Source organism: Chelonoidis abingdonii, chromosome 1, assembly GCF_003597395.2.
Source record: "Chelonoidis abingdonii isolate Lonesome George chromosome 1, CheloAbing_2.0, whole genome shotgun sequence".
NCBI lineage: Eukaryota > Metazoa > Chordata > Testudines > Testudinidae > Chelonoidis > Chelonoidis abingdonii.
Genome location: NC_133769.1, coordinates 303,380,626 through 303,402,701, shown reverse-complemented (window position 1 = coordinate 303,402,701; position 22,076 = coordinate 303,380,626). Strand labels below are relative to the sequence as shown.

Below are 22,076 nucleotides of genomic sequence, written 5' to 3'. Positions count from 1 at the left end.
TATATTCAGAATACTGTCAGGGAGAAGTCATTTTATTTTTTCAGCAATGGAGTTGTGTTTTTGAGCTACTGTTGACTGCCTTCCTGTTCCACCCATGTGACTTGCAAGGTCCTGGCTTCATTAATAATCAGATATAGAGGATGGTTCATATGGATGCTAGTAAATTCTGCTTTAGGTGTTGAGTGACAACGTTTGATGGGTCTGTATATATTATATCATATAGACATAGAGAACTTCATAATAACTAAGAAGTGGGGGAGTGAGGGGCTATATAATGGGTAGGTGGCATGAGAACTGCTGAACAGATATAAGCCTCTCCTTTCATTGTATGAATGTATTGAAGTGTTCTTTAATAATTATTAATCTCGGTGGAATAATCCAAGCACATCAGGTAGGGTGAAGTAGCTCCAATTAAACATTTTGAATTTTTTTTGAAAAATAAGAAGTTGTAGTAGCTCTTTTAGGAACAAATGCAAATACTGGCTTTTTTCACATGATGTCCCTATTGTATTCCACTGAAGGGTTATGCACATGCACCATATGCCCAGAGCCGGAGCTTTTGAAAATAGTACTGTTCGGCAGTCCGCTCATGTGCCGCCTTGTGCTTTTGCTTGAGGTGATAAAGAACGCGGCAGGCCGCTGGCATCTCCAGTTCCTTTTTACTGCCACATGGTCCGAGTTGGAGCTTCTACTCTCTTATCATTCTTGTGACCCAATTTCCAAAATTTTACAAAAATACCCTTAGTACCATCCATACACCAATGCCCATCCTTCCTACCCCCCTTTGGGGGCCACTTCAAACTCTTTCTGCCAGCATGGAAGCCATAACAATGGACAAGTGGGTCCTAGATATTAGCTAGGGTGGCTATGTCATAGAGTTTACAGTGATGCCCCTATCTCACCCTCTTCCTCAGCCCACATGCATGCAACACCTACGCAATGACCTCCTCTACCTAGAGGTTGACTCTCTATTGCAGAGGGAAACTATGGAACTAATCGCAGTCGCCTTTCAGAGAACAGGATTCTACTTGAGCTACTTCCTAGTCCCCCCCCGTCTCCCCCTCAAAAATGGAGGATGGAAACTGATATTGCAGTTTTGATGCCTCATCTATTCGATTTCCAAACCAAGATTCTTCATGGTCACGCTTGCAACGATCATTCCCTCCCTAGAAAAAGGCATGTGGTTTACGGCTCTTGATATACACTTGATACACAGAAGGTTCCTGAGGTTCAAGGTGGGACTTCAACATTTTCAGTACAGGGTATTGTACACAACTATTCACAAAATTTTTCTCAGTGGCAGCTTATCTCAGATGTCAGAGGATCCTCATTTTTCCTTATCTGGATGATTGGCTGATAGCATCATAGTCCAAAGAAGAGGCACAGGGATTGACGTCCCAACTACTTCTACTCTTCTCCTCTCTGGGGGCCAACGTCAACATCGAATAATCAACTTTACACTGTAACACAATCCCTGGTGTTCATAGGAGCTTGCATAGATGAGACTTCCACACAAACATCTACCATGGGAAAGATTCCAGACAATAAGGAAACTAATTACTTTGGTGACTTCCAATCCTTCCTATGGCCAAAATATGCCTCGCTTTCTTGGGACATATGATGACCTGCACATAGGTCATGCCCTTCGCTCACCTACATCTGTACCACCTTCAGATCTGGCTACAAAGGGTTTACTCCTCCATGCATCAACCTATTCGCACTCTGGTCTGTATACCACCAGAATTCTCTCCTAATTACAATGGTGGATGAACCCACTGTTAGTCTGCTCAGGAAGGACCTTCCTCCCGTCTTCAACCACGATGACTATCATAATGGATGCATCCCAGCTAGGGTGCCCACATGGGTGACTGCATGACACAAAAGCACCTGAACAACATAGGAGGTCCAGATGCACATAAACATATTGGAACTCCGGGCAGTACGCAAAGTTTGCCAGACGTTTTTGCCAGCCATCCAGGACTGACATGTACTTGTCACATCAAACAACACTGCTACGGTCTTCTATATAAACAAGCAAGGGGGAACGAAATCCCAAGCTCTGTGTATGGAAGCTATTTGCCTGTGGGAATGGTGCATTGCGTACCACATTCTTTTGACAGCAACCTAACTGACGGGCACCCAAAATGTGATTGCTTATGCTCTCCCAGAAACGTTGCAACCCACCACAAATGGAAATTGCATGACTCTGTAATCGCGGATATCTTTGGCCGATGGGACCCCAGCAAGTGATCTTTTCACATCTCACAATGCCACCAAATACAGCCAATATTGTTCAAGGGGAGGAATTGGAGCCCAATCACAGGGGAATGCCCTCATCATCGATTGGTCAGACATCATGAACTCTGCCTGCCTCTCCTTAACCCTCCTAGCATGAGTAATCCATAAGATCAGATGAAAGAAAGCAACAACCATCCTGATCTCCCTCTTCTGGCCGCGCCAATTTTACCTCCTGTTTCTCCTCTGCATTTCAAAGAACCCTTCACTCACGCTTTGGACGTTCCTGAAGCTACTGACTCAACACAACAGTATATTCAGACTCCCCAACCTGCACACTGTTCAACTGGTGGCTTGATTTTTGGATGGGCATCGCCACTAGCTCAGGAGTGCTCTCTGGCAGAGCAAGATGTCCTTTCAAGTAGCAGGAAAGATTCCACAAGATGCTTGTATTGAGCCAAATGGACGCGTTTCACTTCCAGGGCTATGTGACAGGGCCTTGTCTCCAAAGTGGCATCCCACTACTCTTGGAGTATTTACTCTTTCTGAAGGACTGAGGGCTGGCCCTCAATTCCATCGAGGTGCAACCAGCTGCCATTAGCGCTTTTCACCCACCGGTGGATGTCCAATCAATTTTTGAACACTCCCTACTTGTATGATCCTGGAAGGGCCTTTTTTGAAAATACTTTCCCGTTCAGCCTATGGGACCTTAACCTAGTCCTCATCTCATTGACGACCACCACCTTTGAACCTATGTCCTCCTGCTTGCTATCTCTGTTTTATGAATGTCACTTTCCTCATCACCATTATGCTGTCTAGGAAGCTTGGCAAACTGGGAGCCATGGTGGCTAATCCTCTCTTCATGACTTTCTATAAAGACAAGGTTTCTCTCTGCCTTCACCCCAGGTTCCTACCTCAGATGATTTCCCAATTCCACTTCAATCAAGCCATACATTTACCTACCTCTGAACAGTACTACTTTCAAAAGCTCCGGTTCCTGATGTATGGCGAAAGCGCAGAACCCCTCAGTGGAATACAGATAGGGACCACACATCTCAAAAAATATCCAGTTACACATAGGCAACTTTGTTTTTAAAATAATTGTATGTGTTGTCAGTCTGGTATTCCATATATGCAGGACGGAGTTACATCAATTTCCAAAGTAAGTTCCATAATGGAGCAGATATATTTCTTCCAATATTCTACTCATTACAGTAGCCAATATTGCATACTTCAGATGAGAGTCAGAGTCCTATATTTCACTTAATTGTGAAGTTATTTACCATTGTTGTGGTATTTCTTTTTGTTCCCAGAAGATCATCTTAATCAGAAGTAATTATAGTATTTATAGTCCTTGTAATTGTATCTTTACTAATGTAACCACATGAACTATTTTTATTCCTATAAATGAATAGTCCTTTTGTGAATCTCACTAAATTTATTTACTTCAGTGATATATCTTGGATCAGTTTTTTTTCACAGTCACTCCTTATTACCCTGATTTATTAGAGCACTCAAATAAGTGCTTAACATTTAGCATGTTCTTTAGTGCTTTCATGAATAGGAATGCTTTCCTGAATCAAGCCCGTAAGAATAAGAGGAAAATGGCTAATTCCTATTACTTGATATTGTGTAGTATTGTTATCACTATTAAAACCACTGTTGCAATTCACCCCAGAAGTGGCTGAATTGCTCTGAGAATGAAATTAAATATTTTATATAGATTATAATTTTTAGACACTCATGAAAGGCCCCTATAAGTCACTTTTATGCAAGATACTATGTAATTTTCTTTTTACTGTTTTAAATTATTTTAGTCTTATGGCTTTCAGAGTCTTGTTATTTTTGTGTTCTTGGAAAGGGCATATAGGAATGTTCAGTTATGTTAGATATTATGTTCAGGGGTGGCTCCAGGCCCCAGCACGCCAAGTGCATGCTTGGGGCGGCAAGCCGCGGGGGGCGTTCTGCCGGCACCGTGAGGGCAGCAGGCAGACTGCCCTCTGCGGTTTGCCTAGGAGAGGCCACAGAACCAGCAAACTGTCTGCCGGCAAGCCATGGAAGGCAGCCTGCCTGCCGTGCTTGGGGCGGCAAATTTCCTAGAGCCGCCCCTGATTATGTTCATGAGAGCATAGTGTAAATATCTATATAGGTACTGTTTATTGGTATATGTCTGTTATTTCTTCTCATGTACGTCCTTTTCAAACTAAGTTGTCTTTTAAATCTCTCATTTTATGAAAACAGTTCTTTTCCTGAAATTTTATACATTTGCCCCTTTTCTGGAGCTTTCTTGTTTCTGCTAAGTTTGCAGCTGAGTATGTTCAAGCCTCTGCTGTAATTTATTTGGAAGTAGGGAGAAGGTGGGGCTGTATAAGGCTATGTCTACACTTAAAATGCGACAGCGCTTCAGTGTAGACACTCACTACAGTGGCAGTAGGACTTTCCCCATCACTATAGGTAATCCACCTCCCTGAAAGGCGGAGGTAGCTAGGCCAGTGGAAGAATTCTTCCATCAACCTAATGCTGTCTGCAACAAGGGTTAGGTCAACATAGCTGTATCTCTCAAAACTGTGAATTTTTCAAACCCTTGAGAGATGTAGCTGTGCTGATGTAACTTTTTCTGTGTAGATTAGCCCTATTACTTTGCACACAGTAATGTCTTCCACTCAAGGATCTCAAAGCACTTAATACATATTAACTCGCAGACTCAATGAGGTAGATAGTATTTTCATTTTAATGATGGGCAAACTGAAATACAAAAAAGTTATGACTTCTCCAAGTTTATATGGTGAGGCTCGGTCTACACCAGGGGCGGCAACCTCTGACATGTGGCCCACCAGGGTAAGCACCCTGGTGAGCCAGGCCAGTTTGTTTAACGTTGGTAGGTTCGGCCCATCGCAGCTCCCACTGTCCGTGGTTTGCCTTCCCAGGCCACTGGGGGTGGCAGGAAGCCGCGGCCAGCACATCCCTCGCCTGCGTCGCTTCCCGCCGCCCCCATTGGCCTGGAACAGCGAACTGCGGCCAGTGGGAGCCGTGATCAGCCGAACCTACCGATGCGGCAGGTAAACAAACTGGCCTGGCCTGCCAGGATGCTTACCCTGGCGAGCCGCGTGCCAGAGGTTGCTGACCTCTGGTCTACACTATGACTTTTTGCTGGCATAGCTATTACAGCTAGGTGAAATTTTTCAAACAAGTAGTCTGTTTTCTGAAAAATGCAGTTTTGGTTGACCCAAAATTAATCTTCTCTCTGTCTGATTCAGAAAAGGGATTTGAATCCACACCTTCTTCCACCTAGCTGAGTGTCTTAATCATCAGGCTATAGAGTTTGTTCTCACTGTCTCTTTGGCTGAGTGAATATTTAAGTATTTATACAAAGTGGAATAGCGTCAACAGAATGGCCTGGATGCTTCAATAAGCTCTGCACAGACAAGCCCCTTTTGTACATTGTACCAAGTACATTGTCAGAACTAAATGAATAATTATACTAATAAATGGTTATTCTTAATGTAAGTGTTAGAATCATAGAGTTTAAGGCCAGAAGGGACGACAAGATCATGTAATTTGACCTCCTACATAGGACAGGACACCAAAATCACCCAGAACCCCACACTAAACTCAACAACCTAAATTAGATCAAAGTAGTATAGTAGTGATTATAGTACTGATTTCTAAATTTTTTTTTGAATTAATGAAAGTGAAATAACTGACTGCTTCAGATTACATTATTTCATATTCTTTCATTAACATTTGGTGTTTACCCTAAAAACATCTACAGATTGCTCAGTTTATATTAATTTATTGTTCTAGCTAATGTACAGAAAATAGTTATCAAGAATGTAATTCTTCTGTTAATAAACACCCTAACACTACGAGTTGGTGCAGTAAAATAAATACCCTTTCCAGCAAGCATTCCCTGTTCAGGTAGACAACTTTTTCTTTTTAGATGGCATGCTGAAGATCAGCTAATGTATGCATAGCTTGGAAGCTACATCAGTGTCAATTTGTATTTCCCTCTAGAGTCTTTCCTTCCTGAAATTAGGTGTGGGTTGGTGTTGAACTTGAGGGTGAAGAGGTGATAAGTTAGACATCTAGTATGATTATGTTTTCGTAAATCTACATCAGAGGGCTAGCAGGGAGGTATATCAGCTGCCACTCGTTTCATATTCTAGTTTCATCTCTGTGTTTTAGGATATAGTGCACAAGTTGCTACTGAACGACTAGCTAATTCTATGTTGTGAAGGACTTTGCTTTTGAAAAAAACTTACCTTATCTAAGTGATATTGATATTAAAAGGCTTTTCCTGTTTGAGATTCATTACTCAAGCTTAATGCTCGATAAAAGGCATAAAGCAAACATTTTTATAGTGTTCAGGAATTTTTTATCTTGCTATTTCCATTAACTTCCCAAAATACTGAGACGTTTGTCAGATAACCTTGGCATGTTTTCATTTGCAACTTGTTAATCAAAAGCTGTTTTTTTAAATTTTACAGAGTTTATCAAAACACAATAGAAGTAACATTGGAACAGAAGGTGGACCACCCCCTTTTGTGCCTTTTGGGCAGGTATAGTAGCTATTTTTTACTTTTGACCTTGGTATAGATGTAATCAGGATTAATATTTTGTAAAATAATTTAAAACAATAACTAGAAGTTCTGTTGTTAGAATGAAAGTGTGAAATCTTCATTTTAATACATTTTTTTTGATGTTTCTATAGAACATACTTTTTTACATTTTTTCAGAATGTTAGTTAAATGTTCGTCACTATGCCAAATTGATACTTTAGATAACTGGGAACATTGCTGACTCCAACACCTCATAGATTTCAAATCATGATCAAAATTGTCTCTTTACAATTAAAAAAAAATAAAATCCCCAAACACCCTGAAAATAACTTAAAATGCAATCTAATGGCTAATGAAAGTGTGTGTGAGGGAAAGAGAGATTACTTTTCAGTATATTTGACCTTGGTAGATTGAAGTCAGGGGTGTCAGACTCTGATCCTTTATAAGTTAACTGAAACGTTTTGCCATGGACATCATGGCAAATATCAAGGTTAACATTCAATACATTGTCCAAGATAATACAGGCTGTGGACAATGAGGGAATTGTGTGTTATTTTTATGACTATCGTATGCCCTGCAGTTATCTCTGATGTTAATCTGCCTAACTGCCAGGAGTTAAATCAAAAGAGACTGTTAAGGGAGAAACCAATAGGAAATGAAACAATGACACATATGAGCGTCCTGGAGGAAACAAAGGAAAAGCTTTTTGTGGGAATACCCCAACTGACTCATCCAGGCTAGGATGGTTTACTCTTAGGCTGAGCCTAAGATCAAAGGGAATCCTAAATTTAAGAAAAAATGCTGTCCTTGGGAAAGAGGAGTGTGAGAGTGGGTTGTAAGCACATGGAAACTGACATCCAGATTGGCATAGAGATGGAGAGTATGCTGTGAGCGGGATAGGCTCACTGATGAGAGTAAGCTGTACCTCCCAGAGCTACTAATAGGCTAAATTTTTAGAAGGAAGAGCACATCTAGAGCATTCATTTTATTAACTCATTTAGGAAAATACTTTATACCTTTGAGGAATGAACATACAATGCTTTGTTTTGAAGACACTGTTTTGTGTCACTGCTAATATACACTTTCACTGGCTCCCAAATGGAAACTCTTACAGGAGCCAAAATTGGGTTGTTAACATAGTTGTGAGCCAATGGGACTGAAGCCTAGAGATCCAGTCTGTAAGTGGTCAGACGGGAAGTTCCACCCAGAATGAGGTGCAGAAGGCCCAGTGTGTCACCTAAGAGATGCATTTGAGGGGGACTAAAAAGGGGTCTAAGGCACAGTTTTCCCTGTAGCCATGTCTCTGGCTGACTGCTTAATTGTTTCTGTTCAGACTACGATATCTTGGACCCATGAAAATAAAATAAATAGTATCTAGTTGTGTCCCTGTGAATTCCAGATAGTTCAGAGGAGCAGGCTTGGACATCAGGCTATTTATTAAAATCCCTAGTAACTCCTGCCATCAGTCATGTAATGATACTGGTGGATCCTTTGATCCCTGCCAAAGTACTGAACTTGATCAACCCGTCATCCAGAGAATTGTTCAACACTAGTTATCTTTGAGACCCTATAGCTCTAAGTGATTGGCAAACACAAAATGCTGCTCCACAATCAGATATCTGGTGTGTATGTGAGCCAAAATATATGTACTTAGCGGTGTCTAAGGTTGAACACTTAATAGATTTTAGAGGTGTTGTGCATCCCCAGCTCCCACAGAAGACAATAGGATTTGCTTTAATACCTCTGATGATCATTTTTATTTAGGGGTTTACCTAATGAATTTGTGGCTAGCACCTGTGAGCCAAGTTCAAAAATTTTAACTTTGGCTTTTGAAAACTTCTCCTTCTAATCTTTCTTGCCACATTTCCCTGGTAACTGGATCTTCCATCCTTAGAGGGTAAGACTGTGTGCCAAAATTTTGTTCCCTTCCTCCTTTACTAGGGGTGAAAGTTTGAAGGCCAGTTTCTCTCATGGATGTGACGTGTTGTCAACCAAGATGTTTGGCTGTCCTAGCTGTATATTTTTGTTTAACTTTTTTCAAAAGTTAATACTCTAATGAAATATGAATATTTTGTTTTATGTAACTGAAAATAGAAAGCAGAGAGTAATACTGTAATACTGCTTTTGTGTTACAGAAATGTGTGTCTTCTGTGCAAGTGGACAGCAGGGAACTTGATCAGAGAAAGACTCTGCAAATGATGAGCACTGCTAAGGCTGTTGGAGACAATGATGAATTTGAAAAACAGAGAACAGCTGCTATTGCAGAAGTAGCAAAGAGCAAGGAGGTTAGAATATACATTTGTGACAGTATTTTACTTAGTGTACTTCATTATTTTAGTTCAAGTATTTATCTCCTTAATGTGAGTCATAATATAGTGTCTGTTTTCTTATGTTCCTTTGTCTACCAAGTATTTAGGCTACCAATGAGCCTTTTCGGAAACATGGGGTGTGTTCTCCCTTTTCTAAAGAGATAATATGATGTAAAACTGACCATAGAATATTTTCTTATGGATCTAATTTTGATCTAAACCAAGTCTGCTAAAATATGCATGAATTTTATAATTCAGTTTTTCTTTATGCAAACAGTACAATTTGATTAAGCAAAACTAACTTACTAGGTAGCCTGTATTGAAGCTATTTTGATACTGAGATTAAGGTAACGAATATATTTCCAAGCCCCAACAAACTGTGATTCATTGTGTTTAGTATTGTTGAATTGCTATGGAACTTAACATGTTTAATCCTTGGGTTATTTTATATCCTCCCTTACAGTTTTCCATTTAATTTTGTTTTTATGATTTGCCTCAGAGCAACTCATAAAAATTAAAATTATGTAACTTTTTTTTGCAGCCTTGTCTGGACATAAGGAAATTCTAGCTAGTAAATTACTCTGTTATTTTATGGAAATTAACATTTTATTTGTCTATGTAAAGGATAACGATAAACATTTAGGTACCTGAGATTTACTGCATTTTTCTGTAGTAGCATAATTTTAAAGGTTATTTTCCTAACTGTGTTGTTTCCTGAATGTTTTTTCCCCTTCTTATCTAAAGACCAAGACATTTGGAGGAGGTGGTGGCAGTACTAGAAGCAATCTTAATGTGAGTGCTGGAGGGAATCGAAACAGGGAAGTGTTCCAGAAGGAAAAGATAACAAAACCTGAGGGGAAAAATGAAGGTGTCTATCGTGAACTGGTAAGGCTGAGGATCTAAATGGAACGTTAAATATCCGTATTTGACATGTAGACTAAAATTATGAGATAATGAATTTTCTTTCCATTTCTATAAAAGGTTGTATAGATTTCTGTATTTTACTCTTTGTTGAGGTTGGTTTATTTTCATGGAATACCTAACTCATGGAGGATACAATTAATCAGACTGTGTATTGCAACTGTTTAGAAACTCTTACAAAACAAAACATTGTAACAAATTTTGTGATAGTCTCATTACAGAAACTTTTTTTCTTGTGAATTTTAAAATAAATGCAGCAGTTTGCAAGTTGAAGTAACTTAACTGTTATAATCAATGGGATTTTTATAGCACATTTTAAGAACCCAAAGCAAGACATTTTAAGACCATTTTCCTTCTGGATTAATATTGGTTTATCATCAAAAGAATGTGTTTAGTGTTTAAACCAGAGATTGGCGACCTTTGGCATGCAACCCACCCGGGTAAGCCCCCTGGCAGGCTGGGTCGGTTTGTTTACCTGCCGCGTCCACAGGTTCGGCTGATCGCAGCTCCCACTGGCAGCGGTTCACCGCTCCAGGCCAATGGGGGCTGCGGGAAATGGCTCGGGCCAAGGTATGTGTACTGCTTCTGCTATTTAAACTGGTAATAAAAGAACAGGGAAACTCCTTTTCATTCTCACCCTGGAACCCTATGCTGTCTGGGTCACAAATACAGTCTCTTGTTTTGTAAGATGGTGGCCGCTGGCAGGAGGCTCAGAACTATCAATTTTAATTCAAAACAGTATTTTTAAATCTATATCGCAGGTGCTTGGTGAGAAGCGTTATTAGTTATGTGAACTTTCAGACCACTTCATTGAGCAAAATAGATGGTCTATACAAACAGTCTTTAAAAAACCTGCATCTGTCTTGCTCAATCCAGTGGTCTGTAAGTTCATAAGGTTAGAAATGGTTTTCACCGTGAACAAACCATGAAAAGACATTAAGTATGTAATTGCAATTGACATTTCTGTGTTTTAGTGCTGGAGGCAGACATTTTACTGGAAGGAGGTGTCATTTGTGACAATAGGGCAGCACCGTAGAAGAGACAGTAAACTAGTCTGACCTGCTTTAATAATTGTTTAATAATTCTAAAAATATTGTATATGTTTAGTTTTTCTTCCAACTTTATTAAAGCAGGTTATAAACTGGTTTAAAGTAACTGTTTAATAGGATTTTTATACTTTGTGTGTCATAAATGCCATCTGTTTTCAGCAAGATGGCTGCATCCAGCACTGGATTTAAAAATGCTAAATGTAATTAAAGACTTTTTTTTTTTTAAGTCACAGATCATTAATGTGGTAGGTGTTTCTTACATTTATACCCTATGTGTTTCTGATACACATGTCACCATAGTATCAGGGTGCTGTTTATATGGACTTGAAAAAATGGATTTTTTCATAAATTAGGTAATAATATTCCTCACACGACCAACTTAATAACTCCAACTGCACGAGGGGTATAGCACTTAGGTTGACGTAGGGTGATGCAGTGTCAGTCTAGACACACAATTACATCAACTTTAGTGGCCTCCAGGAAGTGTCCCACAGTGCCCCCTCACCCCATGACTTTTCTGGTCACCATTTGGAGCTCCGCTGCCCGGGTGGCCAGATATGCAGGTACATGCTCCTCTCATTTTAATGCCCCATGAATTTTTGAAATTCCATTTCCTGTTTGCGCAGCATGGAGAACTCACATAGCAACTGCATGACCGACCATGCCGGCTCCACACTGCATATGTGTTCCTACCTGGAGTACACCAGAGGTGACAGATTTCCTGGGTCTATGGGGAGAAAAGTCTGTGCATACATAGCTCTGATCCAACCATAGAAATGTCAGTATCTATGAGCAAATCGCTTGGGGCATGAGAGGGAAAGTCTACAGCAGGGGCATGGAGCAGTGCTATGTGAAGATCAAGGAGCCTGCGGCAGGTGTACCAAAAGTCAAGGGAGGTCACTCTGGTGTGGAGCTGTAGACATACCACTTTGACAAAGAGCTTCATGCCATTCTTGGTGGTGACCACATCACCTCTTCAAGGGCCCCGTGCGTACTTGGGAGGAGTCACAATCACAGGCTACCGGAGTGAACCCTGAGGATGAGGTATTGGACAAGGAAGAAGAGTAGGAGAATGAGGGACAGGTGACCGAGAATCCAGGGACTCAGCGAGCCAGGACCTCTTTTTGACTCCAGAGCCATCAAACAAGTCCACACAGTCCATCATGGGAGAGCCTGACTGAAGGGGAAGGAACAAGCATGCAGTTTGATTTGATACTTCGGGAACACATCTGTTTGTTTACTCATTATCATGCTACAAGAGGTAGTGAAATAACCAGTAGAGGTGGAGCTGCTGTCTGCTTCTCACTCCCCTGTACAGTTAGGCAAAGGGGACCTGTCCCGTGAATCCTCCATAGAGATCTCAAGGAAACTTTCCTCGAGGTGCTCTGCAATCCCCTACTGAAGACTACTGGGGATGGCTGCCTTATTTTTTCCACCATGGTAGGACACTTTCTCACACCACTCAGCAGGCATCATTGCAGCACACAGGCTACCAGCCTATGGACCCGGTCTGCAGCCTCTGTTACCCTCAGGAGTGAGATATCAGCTAAAGTCACCACTGCCTGTGGAAAATGGTGCCAGTATTCAGTTTAGTTACCCTACCTGCATATACTCATGCCTGTGAGCTCACCTCCCCCTTACTGTGCCAGCTTGCCCCTCTCCCTCCTCTCTCCCCCCACACCCCACAGGCGCCATATTTGCCATGGCTGGGACTACTACCATTCTCTGTAGATTCCAAGCAGAAGTGAGAATGTAGTGCATGTAACTTGTGTGGATCAAGGGGAGTGAGTTCAGTATACAAAGTTTCCATTTATCTTGTGAATATACTCACAATAGTATCTCTGTGCATTGTATTTTTTGCAGCTGAAAATGTGGCCTTGAGGGTCTTTCCAACCACACCAGTGGAGTAACTCAGCCAGATGAGGAAGGGGCATGGGACGATATGTTCAAAGAGATCCTGCAGGTCTTTAGTGCTGTGGGTATTGAGCACAGGGCTTGGAGGATCAAGCTCACGGACAGAGTGGACTGGGATGGTGCGGACAGGAGAAAAGCATGTGAAAAGGAGAGTGATGTGAAGCAGGATATGATAGCGCTTCTGAAGCATCAGTCAGACATGCTTGCCCCCCTCTGTAGCCCATAGAGAACTGCATGTTGGGACTTCTCTACACTTCTTCCCCCCACATTCCACGTGGCATCAGGGGTTGTTGCACTACCCCTGCTACTTCACCCCCACGGAGAGTACAGACAATCACAGCCGCATATACACTGACTTTTGAGAGAGACAGTTGGTGTATGTGTTTGCGAAATGGAAAGGACTGTTCTTTCCCCTTCAAAGGTTCTTTTCCCTATATTCATAAAGTTTCATTCAGTTATAAATGTCTGTTTGCATGTGTTTGAAACAAAACTCTATTTATGAAACTTAATTCATATTTATTAGTTCACAACTTATGGTGGCTGGGGCTGACATCATTCACAGATAATAGTGATAGAGGCATTTGCAATGTTATATTACCACTCACACAACAATCCTTATAAGATTCATACTGGGGTGCAAAAAAACAATATCAGCCACACCACACAACAGTAACACACATTACTGTGGCTCATTATTAAAATGGTCTTCACTCCCTGAACCATATTGCTCTTTTTATAGCTCTGGTATCTGGCTGCTCAAAATCAGCAGACAGCCATTCCACCTTTACCCTCTTGGAAACTTCTCCTCCTTTGCTTCAGAGATATTCTGAAGTGCAAAGCTGGCCGTTATAACCCTGGGAATATTTTTTTCACTGGGGTCTGATATTGTGAGTATTAGTGATAGCAGCCTTTCAAGCGGCCAAAGGCTCTTTCAGCTGTCATTCTGCACCTGCTGAGTCTGTGGTTGAAACATTCCTTGCTGCTGTCGAGGTGGCCAGTGAACAGCTTCATGAGCCACAGGAATAAGGGGGTAGGCTGTGTCTACCACATTCACTGTTTCAACATCTCCAGTGGTAATCCTATGGTCTGGAAAGAGAGTCACTTCTTGCAGCTTTCTGTACTGGCCTTTGTTCTTAAAGATTCATGTGTCATGCACTTTCCCTGACCATCCAACACTGATGTCAGTAAAATGTCCCCAGTGATCTTCCAGCCATAGAAAAGTAGCCCTTTCTGTTGATTATACTCTATGGCAAAGTGGTCTGGTACCAGAATAGTGTTATGCATGCCATTTATCGTCCCAGTGCAGTTTGTGAATCCCAGTACAGAAAAACCATCCAGTATGTCCTGCACATGCCCCAGAGTCACAGTCCTTCATAGCAGGATGCAATTAATGGCCCTGCACATTTTCCCAACCCCGAATTGATTCCTGACTCGTCAGTAGCAATCTCGCATTGCTTCAGGCTTTGATGCCGCGATTGCCACTAGCTTCCTCATAGAAGATTAGGGTTGGAAGAGACCTCAGGAGGTCATCTAGTCCAACCCCAGCTCAGCGTCAGTGCAACTCTCATTTTGGTGTTACTGCACTGGAGGGTTAGGGCGAGCTTGCACAACTTTTCCAGGAATGTGGCCTTGTGCATCCAGAAGTTCTGCAGCCACTCTTCACCATCCCATACCTGCATAATAGTGTGATCCCATCAGTCAGTATTTGTTTCTCAGGCCCAAACCAATGCTCCATTGTCTGCAACTGCCAGTTGTTTCTTTCCATGGCGCATATTCCATGCAACTCGTCTCCTGACTCTGGAAATACTGCAGGATGAGGCACAGTGTGTTCACAACACTCATTGCAATAGTGCAGAGCTATGCAGGAACCATACTTCTCACAGAGATGATGGATTTGTGGATTTGTAGGGCTTTTGAAAAGAGGTGCAGAATGTTATCGGATGCAGATAAAATTATGGGATGAAGAAAACACCATCATGAGATCTTGAAATCATGTTCCCAGTCATCCCTGCATGTCTCGTTTGCCCCCATGAGGCATTGCAAACCCTTTACAAAAGACCCTGCGCTAGATGGTGGTGAGTTGCACGGTGGGCTACTTGCCCAGGGTGCACTGCTCTCTGCATCGATGCAAACACCACTAGTGAGGACATGCACCACTGACGCAAGGAGCATAGTGTGGACATGTAAAAATGATTTCATTACTGTGACTGTGGTCCGTCTATGTAACTTAGATTGACTGTAGTGTAGACTTGCCACCAGATCTGAAGAAGAGAGCTGTGTAAGCGCAAAAGCTTCTTTCTCCTATCAACAGAAGTTGGTTCAATAAAAGGTATTAAATCATCTACCTTGTGGCTCTAATATCCTGGGACCAACACAGCTACAACAACACTACATACAACAGTGTTCTGATTTGGTGGTGGTGTGATAATGTAAATGTTTATTCAAGGTCCTAAGATTGTGAAGAATCAGCACCTTTTATCTTTTGTAGCCCTAATATTAGGCATGGTTGTTTAATTTAAATGAATTTTTTTAACAAAGATGGTTTCATTCATTATGTTACCTTCTCCCACATCCTATAAAAGAATCTGATAGCACAACATCTTTGCCTAGTGTACTATGAAGCAATGAAGTAGTTTCTGTCATAGCTGTTATACCGGTACCTAACTACTTACTTCCAGGTCAATTGTTCTGCCTCCTTCAGCTTTAAAACACACACCCTCCTATTTTAATCTTCCTTTTCTTTTTTTTTCATTCCAGTCTTTATATATAAGAATGAGCAAGAGAGAGAGAAGCTTTTAGTGCAATATATATATAAGAGAAGGAAGAGATTGACTGGCCTTTGGAGTCCATAGATACCTTGAACGTTACAAGGACTGTGTGAGAAAGAGGGTCTCTGGGAAATTGCCTTTCTCTCATGTCTCAGATTATGGTCCTGTCTGAGATCAGCTCTCAACAGTTCGGCCCGAGGGTGCTTCTTAGCTCCTGATGAGAAAAGTAGCTGTCATATACATCAGCATATAGGTACACTGAGTATTTCCAACTCTGAAAGAAGGTGATGCACCACTGGTGCATGGTAGAATATCCTTTCTTCTCTATGACGACTATGTAAAAGATATTACCTCACCCACCTTATCTATCTGCAAGGGAGACAGAACAGTAGAACAGATTCACTGGGCAGGCTCCAGCTGGCACTAAAGGAATGGATTGTAAACCATCACTGTTTCCCACCCACTCCCCCGACAGCTGCATTCTAATCTGCCTGATTTTTTAATGATATACTCACCTACATGGCCCATGTCACTGTACTATCTGTGTACCTTTTAGTCCTGAATGTATTTTATCCTCGTCACACCCCTATAAGATAGGGCAGCACTATGCCTATTTTACAAATGAGAGACTGAGTCACAAGTTAGATTAACTTGTTCAACCTCAGATGAAAAGTCTGTGGCTGAGCTGGGCATTGTATGTAGGTCACCTTAGTGTTAGTAACATAGACCATCCTTCCTACGATATTGCAGGGGACATTAGTAATTGTAAGTCTTTTTATTTAGTGATGGTCCTGTGCTTCAGTTTGTGGACATCCAGTCTAAGAATATTATTGGGTGGACTTGTTTGTTTGGGGATGCAGAAGGAATTATGAAGGAAGGGGAATCAACTTAGCCAGAAGTGTAGAAGTTTTACTTTATCCCCACTCAACTGTACTTCATTCTTTTAAGGAGTTATTCTTGCATGTTCCAGTTTGGTTTTGGAAATGAATTTGGATATTTATATCTGAAAACTAGATGGCTGATGTTTAGATGCTGTTATTTATTACTTGTATTGTAGTAGCACCCATATGCCATAATCAGGATGCATCTAATTGGAAGAAGACAAGTGAAAGTAACTAACTATAGGAGGAAAGGAGAAAATGGATAATAATGATAGTATCACATGGTTATGTTAGTTATTGCACAACTTGTACTAATCTCTCAGCAAAACAAATTATGTTCTTTTAAGCAGATTTTATTTAGTTTGCCTTAAGGAGTTACTCAATTTTCATGGTTGACACATATCCTAAAATATTTCTAAAACATCCACTGCACTGTCAACCTACTAAGTCATATGGTCCAGTTTATCTGGTTTGTTTGTACCAGCACAGGGTTGTCTTTCTTCCCTTTTTTAGGCAGAGAACTGTGACATTTTTTACAGGGAGGTGTGTGAGGCTAGAACTTTTTCCTCACACTACACATTTAGTAGACGTAATAAAATGGAGGATTGGAGGATTCAGTTTTCAGCTTGGTGCTTCAAACAGCAATATTATGTAGGGCCATCACCTTTACTATGTGTACACTGATAGCTATATTTGCTCTCTGTCAGAATGTTTCATATCATTGGGAATGAGAAGTCATGTATTACTGAAGAAGGAAAATTACTTGTATTTCTTTGAGTTTTATTCTGCACGACCTTTAGTCATTATATATCTAGCCTCCCTATTTTGAGAATGTATAATCCGATTTTGCACAGCCATTGTCAATCATAGCTTTGGAAATGTTTGTACCAAGTTGTCATGGTATAATTCCCCACTCTGAACCTTAGTGTCCAAGAGATGGGGTACCAGCATGAATTCCTCTAAGCTTGATTACCAGCTGCCACTAACCAGGAATTCCAGTGCCTGGTACACTCTGATCCCCCCAAAACCTTGCCCCGGGGAACCCTAAGACCCAGACTCTCTGGATCTTAACACAAGGAAAGAAAACCCTTTCCCCCACCGTTGCCTCTCCCAGGCTTCCCCTCCCTGGATTACCCTGGAAGATCACTGTGATTCAAACTTCTTGAATCTTAAACAGAGAGGAAAATGCACCTTCCCCCTCGTTCTCTCTCCCCCTCCCAGACTTTCCCTGAAAGGCCACGTTTAGACTACGTGCCGTATCGGCGCTTTAAAATCGATTGCTCGGAGATCGATATATCGCGTCTAATCTAGACGGGATATATCGATCCCTGAGCGCACTTATATCGATTCCGGAACTCCACCAACCCCAACCAGAATCGACATGTCGAGCCCTGCGGACCGACCCCCCCTGGGATACCCTGGAAGATCACCGTGATTCAAACTCCTAGAATCACAAAACAGAGAGGAAAATTCACCTTCCCCCCTCCTTCTCTTTCCCCCTCCCAGACTCTTCCTGAGAGAGACAGTAATCCTGACACAGAGAGAATTAGCCTTTCTCTCTCCCCTCCCTCCATTCTCCCCACCAATTCCCTGGCGAATCCAGACCCCATCCCCTGGGGTCTCACCGGAATAAAAAAACAATCAGGTTCCTAAACAAGAAACTCTTAATTAAAGAGAGAGAAAAAAATTATCTTTGTAAATTTAAAATGGAATAGGTACAGCATTTTTCAGCTATAGACACTGGGAGTACCCTCCCAGCCCAAGTATACAAGTACGAATTAAAATCCTTTCAGCAAAAATACAAATTTGAACTCCTTTCAGCCAAATACAGAATTAAACTCCTTCCAGCCAAATGCACATTTTCAAATAAAGAAAACAAACATAAGCCTAACTCGCTTTATCTATCTAGTACTCACTATTTTGAACTTATAAGAGCCTGTATCAGGGAGATTGGAGAGAAACCTGGTTGCACGTCTGGTCCCTCTGAGCCCCCAGAGTGAACAACAACCAAAGACTAACAGCACATACAGAAACTTCCCTCCCTCAAGATTTGAAAGTATCTTGTCTCCTGATCGGTTTGTCGGTCAGGTGACAGCCAGGCCTACTGAACTTGTTAACCCTTTATAGTCAAAGAGATATAAAGTACTTCTGTGCTATTAACTTTTCTTATCTGTTTATGACACAAGTACAAAAGGCTGGCCTGTTAAGCTATGCTTGATATATTTTTGCCTTCCTTCTTCCTGCTAAGGGGAGAGATACTGCTGTCTATCAGGATACTCCTTTGTTCGATGGAGTGAGAGTTAAACTATGGGAATCAGAGTTTGACATCATCTAATAATATTCCTTTGGTTTTATATTTGAAATTAAAGCAAAAAAACCCAAACACACACATACAACAAAAAACGAAACCCAAAAATCAAAGGAAATCCCCCAAAGCACGTAAAAGCCATCTCCTAAAATTACCATCTGTTCCCATCTTCTCTCACTTCAGTGTACTCAAGTCAGTTACATTAAGCTATGAAAGCTTATTTGTTAGTATTTTTATAAATGACCCTAAGTATTTATCATCATACATGAAAAGTAAATGAATGTTTTAATTAAATATTAATGTTCACTTTATAAGCAAACCTAGTATTTTATGGAATCTGTGTTGTAGCTTGTGATTACTTTTGTGTATATCTTGTATTACAGGTTGATGAAAAGGCTCTAAAGCACATAACAGAAATGGGTTTCAGTAAAGAAGCAGCCAGGCAGGCGCTTATGGATAATAGCAACAGCCTAGAAGCAGCATTAAATTTTCTTCTGAACAGCAGTAAACAGAAACCTATTCAGGGACCACCACCTAGAGGTATAACTTGTAAAGCTGTGTTTTAGACTGAAGAGTCTATATAACAGGGTCTCTTGTGTTACAAGCACAAAAAGATAATAATGATCTTTGCTAGTGTATTTGGAGTTATGTAGGGGCATAATTGCATATATGTTTTCCTCTAAGTCCTAATGTATTCAATACCTGACAGTGAATATTGGAAAAGTACCTCTGTGTATTATATCTGTAATTGTTTCCTAGTTAAAAATCACACAGTTAAGTGTTCTTAATTGAAAAAATCCATGTAATTCATGGATCTGATTATATTTTCCTGTTTAAAGGCTTCATCTGTTTTATAAAACCAATTATAATAAAAAGAAATGTAGAGTTACTGTAGATTTGTCTGGATCTAAGTCATTTGTTTGTAATATCCACAGGGAAAGGAAAGGGCAGAGGCCGACTAAGACCCGAAGATGAAGAGGAACTAGGAAATGCCAGACCTTCTGCACCCAGCACACTATTTGACTTCTTAGAGTCCAAAATGGGTACTCTGACAGTAGAAGGTACGTTGTTGAAATTAAAATGATCTATGGAAGCAAGATCAGACACTGCTGGCCTAATTTTTCTAAGTTGCTAAACATCTTCTTCTCTATAGATGTTACTGAGATCTGAAAATCCAGGTGGTTCATGTTTCATGTATGCATGATGTTCAGTTAACAATGTATATTCATCTTTTCTCAATACCACTTGGTTATGAAAAGATGTTACAAGTTTATTAATAGGAAAAGACTTCATTGCTTCGTCATCATCATGGATCTAATGAAAAATATTACATTATCTGTTTGCCATTGTAATGCGTTAACGGTCGTCCCTCCTGCTCTGGCTCAGTGGGAGGCCACTCTGCTTCACTACAGCCATGAAAATATTAAATTATCATTTTCTGAGTTTTCTTTCAATACACTGCTCAGACAAAAGGCAGATGTGGATGTAATAGTGTGTGGTTTTGCTGAAGTATGGGTGAGGGGGCATGAAGCAGATTGGGAGTAATCGGGCCTTAGGTTATCTCAAGATAGGTCTGCAGATCCAAACCACTTAAGAGTGTGGGGGAGAGAAAGTAAAAGGAAATAGATGCCGTAACAGGGTCAAGACTCACCATCACTGGCGCCTCTTCATTCCCATTCAAAGCATATATTTCTCTGTATTTAGCCTCTCCCTTGGCCATCGCCATTACTTTCCCATCCATTAGAGCCACTGTGATTCAATTTCTGTACTCCAGCTGAGTATTACAGTTTGTAGGAATAAAATTAGTATTTGTTTCTGTTGCTTTTACCTTTTGACACAACACATTACATATATTCTTGGTGCCTAGCAATGGCATGGAAAAAGAGCCCAGTACATGAGCAACAATCCTTCCCACAGTTGGCTACAGGTCCACTTGTCAGATGGAAGTTGAAGCAGACTCTGCTTTCTTCCTTGCCTGCAGATCTCAACCTGGGCTTTCTGATGGCTCTCCATGGGGACTGCATCAGCATTAACCTGGCTTGTCCAGACTTAACGATTTTGGACAGGATTTTCCCAGTTGTTAGTGAGAGTGCTGAATTCCTTGAGCCCTTGCTTCACCTTATCACTGTATCAGAGCTTTGGCTTTCCTCTGCATCACTGGTGGTTCTTAAGGTGGTTATAGAGCACAGCCTTCAGCGGATGATCTTGATGGATGTGCTCCATATGTCTCAACCAGTGAAGCCTGCGAATGTCCAGCCTAGTCTGCACAGGCTGTAAGTTTATTCTCTCAGCAATCTCATTATCGGTGATCTGTTGGTCCCAAGCAACTCCAAGGATTTTTCTAAGATAGCGGAGGTAGAAACAGTTCCATCTCCACTTCTGCCTGGAGTACATAACCCAGCTTTCACAACCGTAAAGGGGAGTACTAAGGATACAAGCCTGATAGACACCTTTGTGTTCAGGGTTAGCAACTTATTGTTCCAAACGTGAGGTAAGTTTGCCAAAGGTAACAGAAGTTTTGCTAATTCTAGCATCAAGTTCCCTATCAATGTTAAATGAGCTGGTAAGAATTGAGCCAAGATAGCAGAAGTGATCCATGTTGTCCAGAGCTTCATTATTGACATAGATTTTAGGTAGAATGTTGGTACGTTGTATCATGTTTCCTTGATACTGATTACCTTGCCAAACTTGGTGCATGCATCAGAAAATTTGTTCATCATGACCTGCAGTTCATCAGGGGAATTAGAAATGAATGCTGAATCATCTGGGAAAAGCAGATCCCGAACAGTAAGGTGGGTGATTTGCCTTTTGCTCTGGAATTGTCTGATACTAAACAAGCTGCCGTCCCTCCTTGATTCAATTAGTATGACAGATTGATCATTTCCAAAGTGTACTTAAGAAGAATAGAAAAGATGCCAAAGCCAGTGGATGCTAAGATGCAACCTTCCTTCACAGCAGTATCAATACGAAACTCAGATGTTTCATTTACATATTGGATGATTGCCTTTGTTCACTCTTGGAACTCCTTGAATAGGGAGGGAATCTTTTGTGGACAGCCAGTTTTCAACAAGATCTTATAGATGCCATTCCTGCTAACCACGTCAAAGACCTTTTATAGGTCAACAAATGCTA

The 22,076-nt window shown here is 41.1% G+C and overlaps 1 protein-coding gene across 2 annotated transcripts in view; it reads left to right on the top strand.

Annotated features, from left to right (window-relative positions):
- Positions 1 to 22,076, top strand: part of TDRD3 (tudor domain containing 3) — a 271,121-nt gene that overhangs the window by 160,187 nt on the left and 88,858 nt on the right. For both annotated transcript variants that reach the window (XM_032795824.2, XM_075061557.1), the window contains exons 6-10: positions 6,723 to 6,794; positions 8,930 to 9,079; positions 9,848 to 9,988; positions 19,328 to 19,484; positions 19,880 to 20,005. In XM_032795824.2, the coding sequence (XP_032651715.1) occupies positions 6,723 to 6,794; positions 8,930 to 9,079; positions 9,848 to 9,988; positions 19,328 to 19,484; positions 19,880 to 20,005 (646 nt within the window). The remainder of the gene's footprint in view (positions 1 to 6,722; positions 6,795 to 8,929; positions 9,080 to 9,847; positions 9,989 to 19,327; positions 19,485 to 19,879; positions 20,006 to 22,076) is intronic.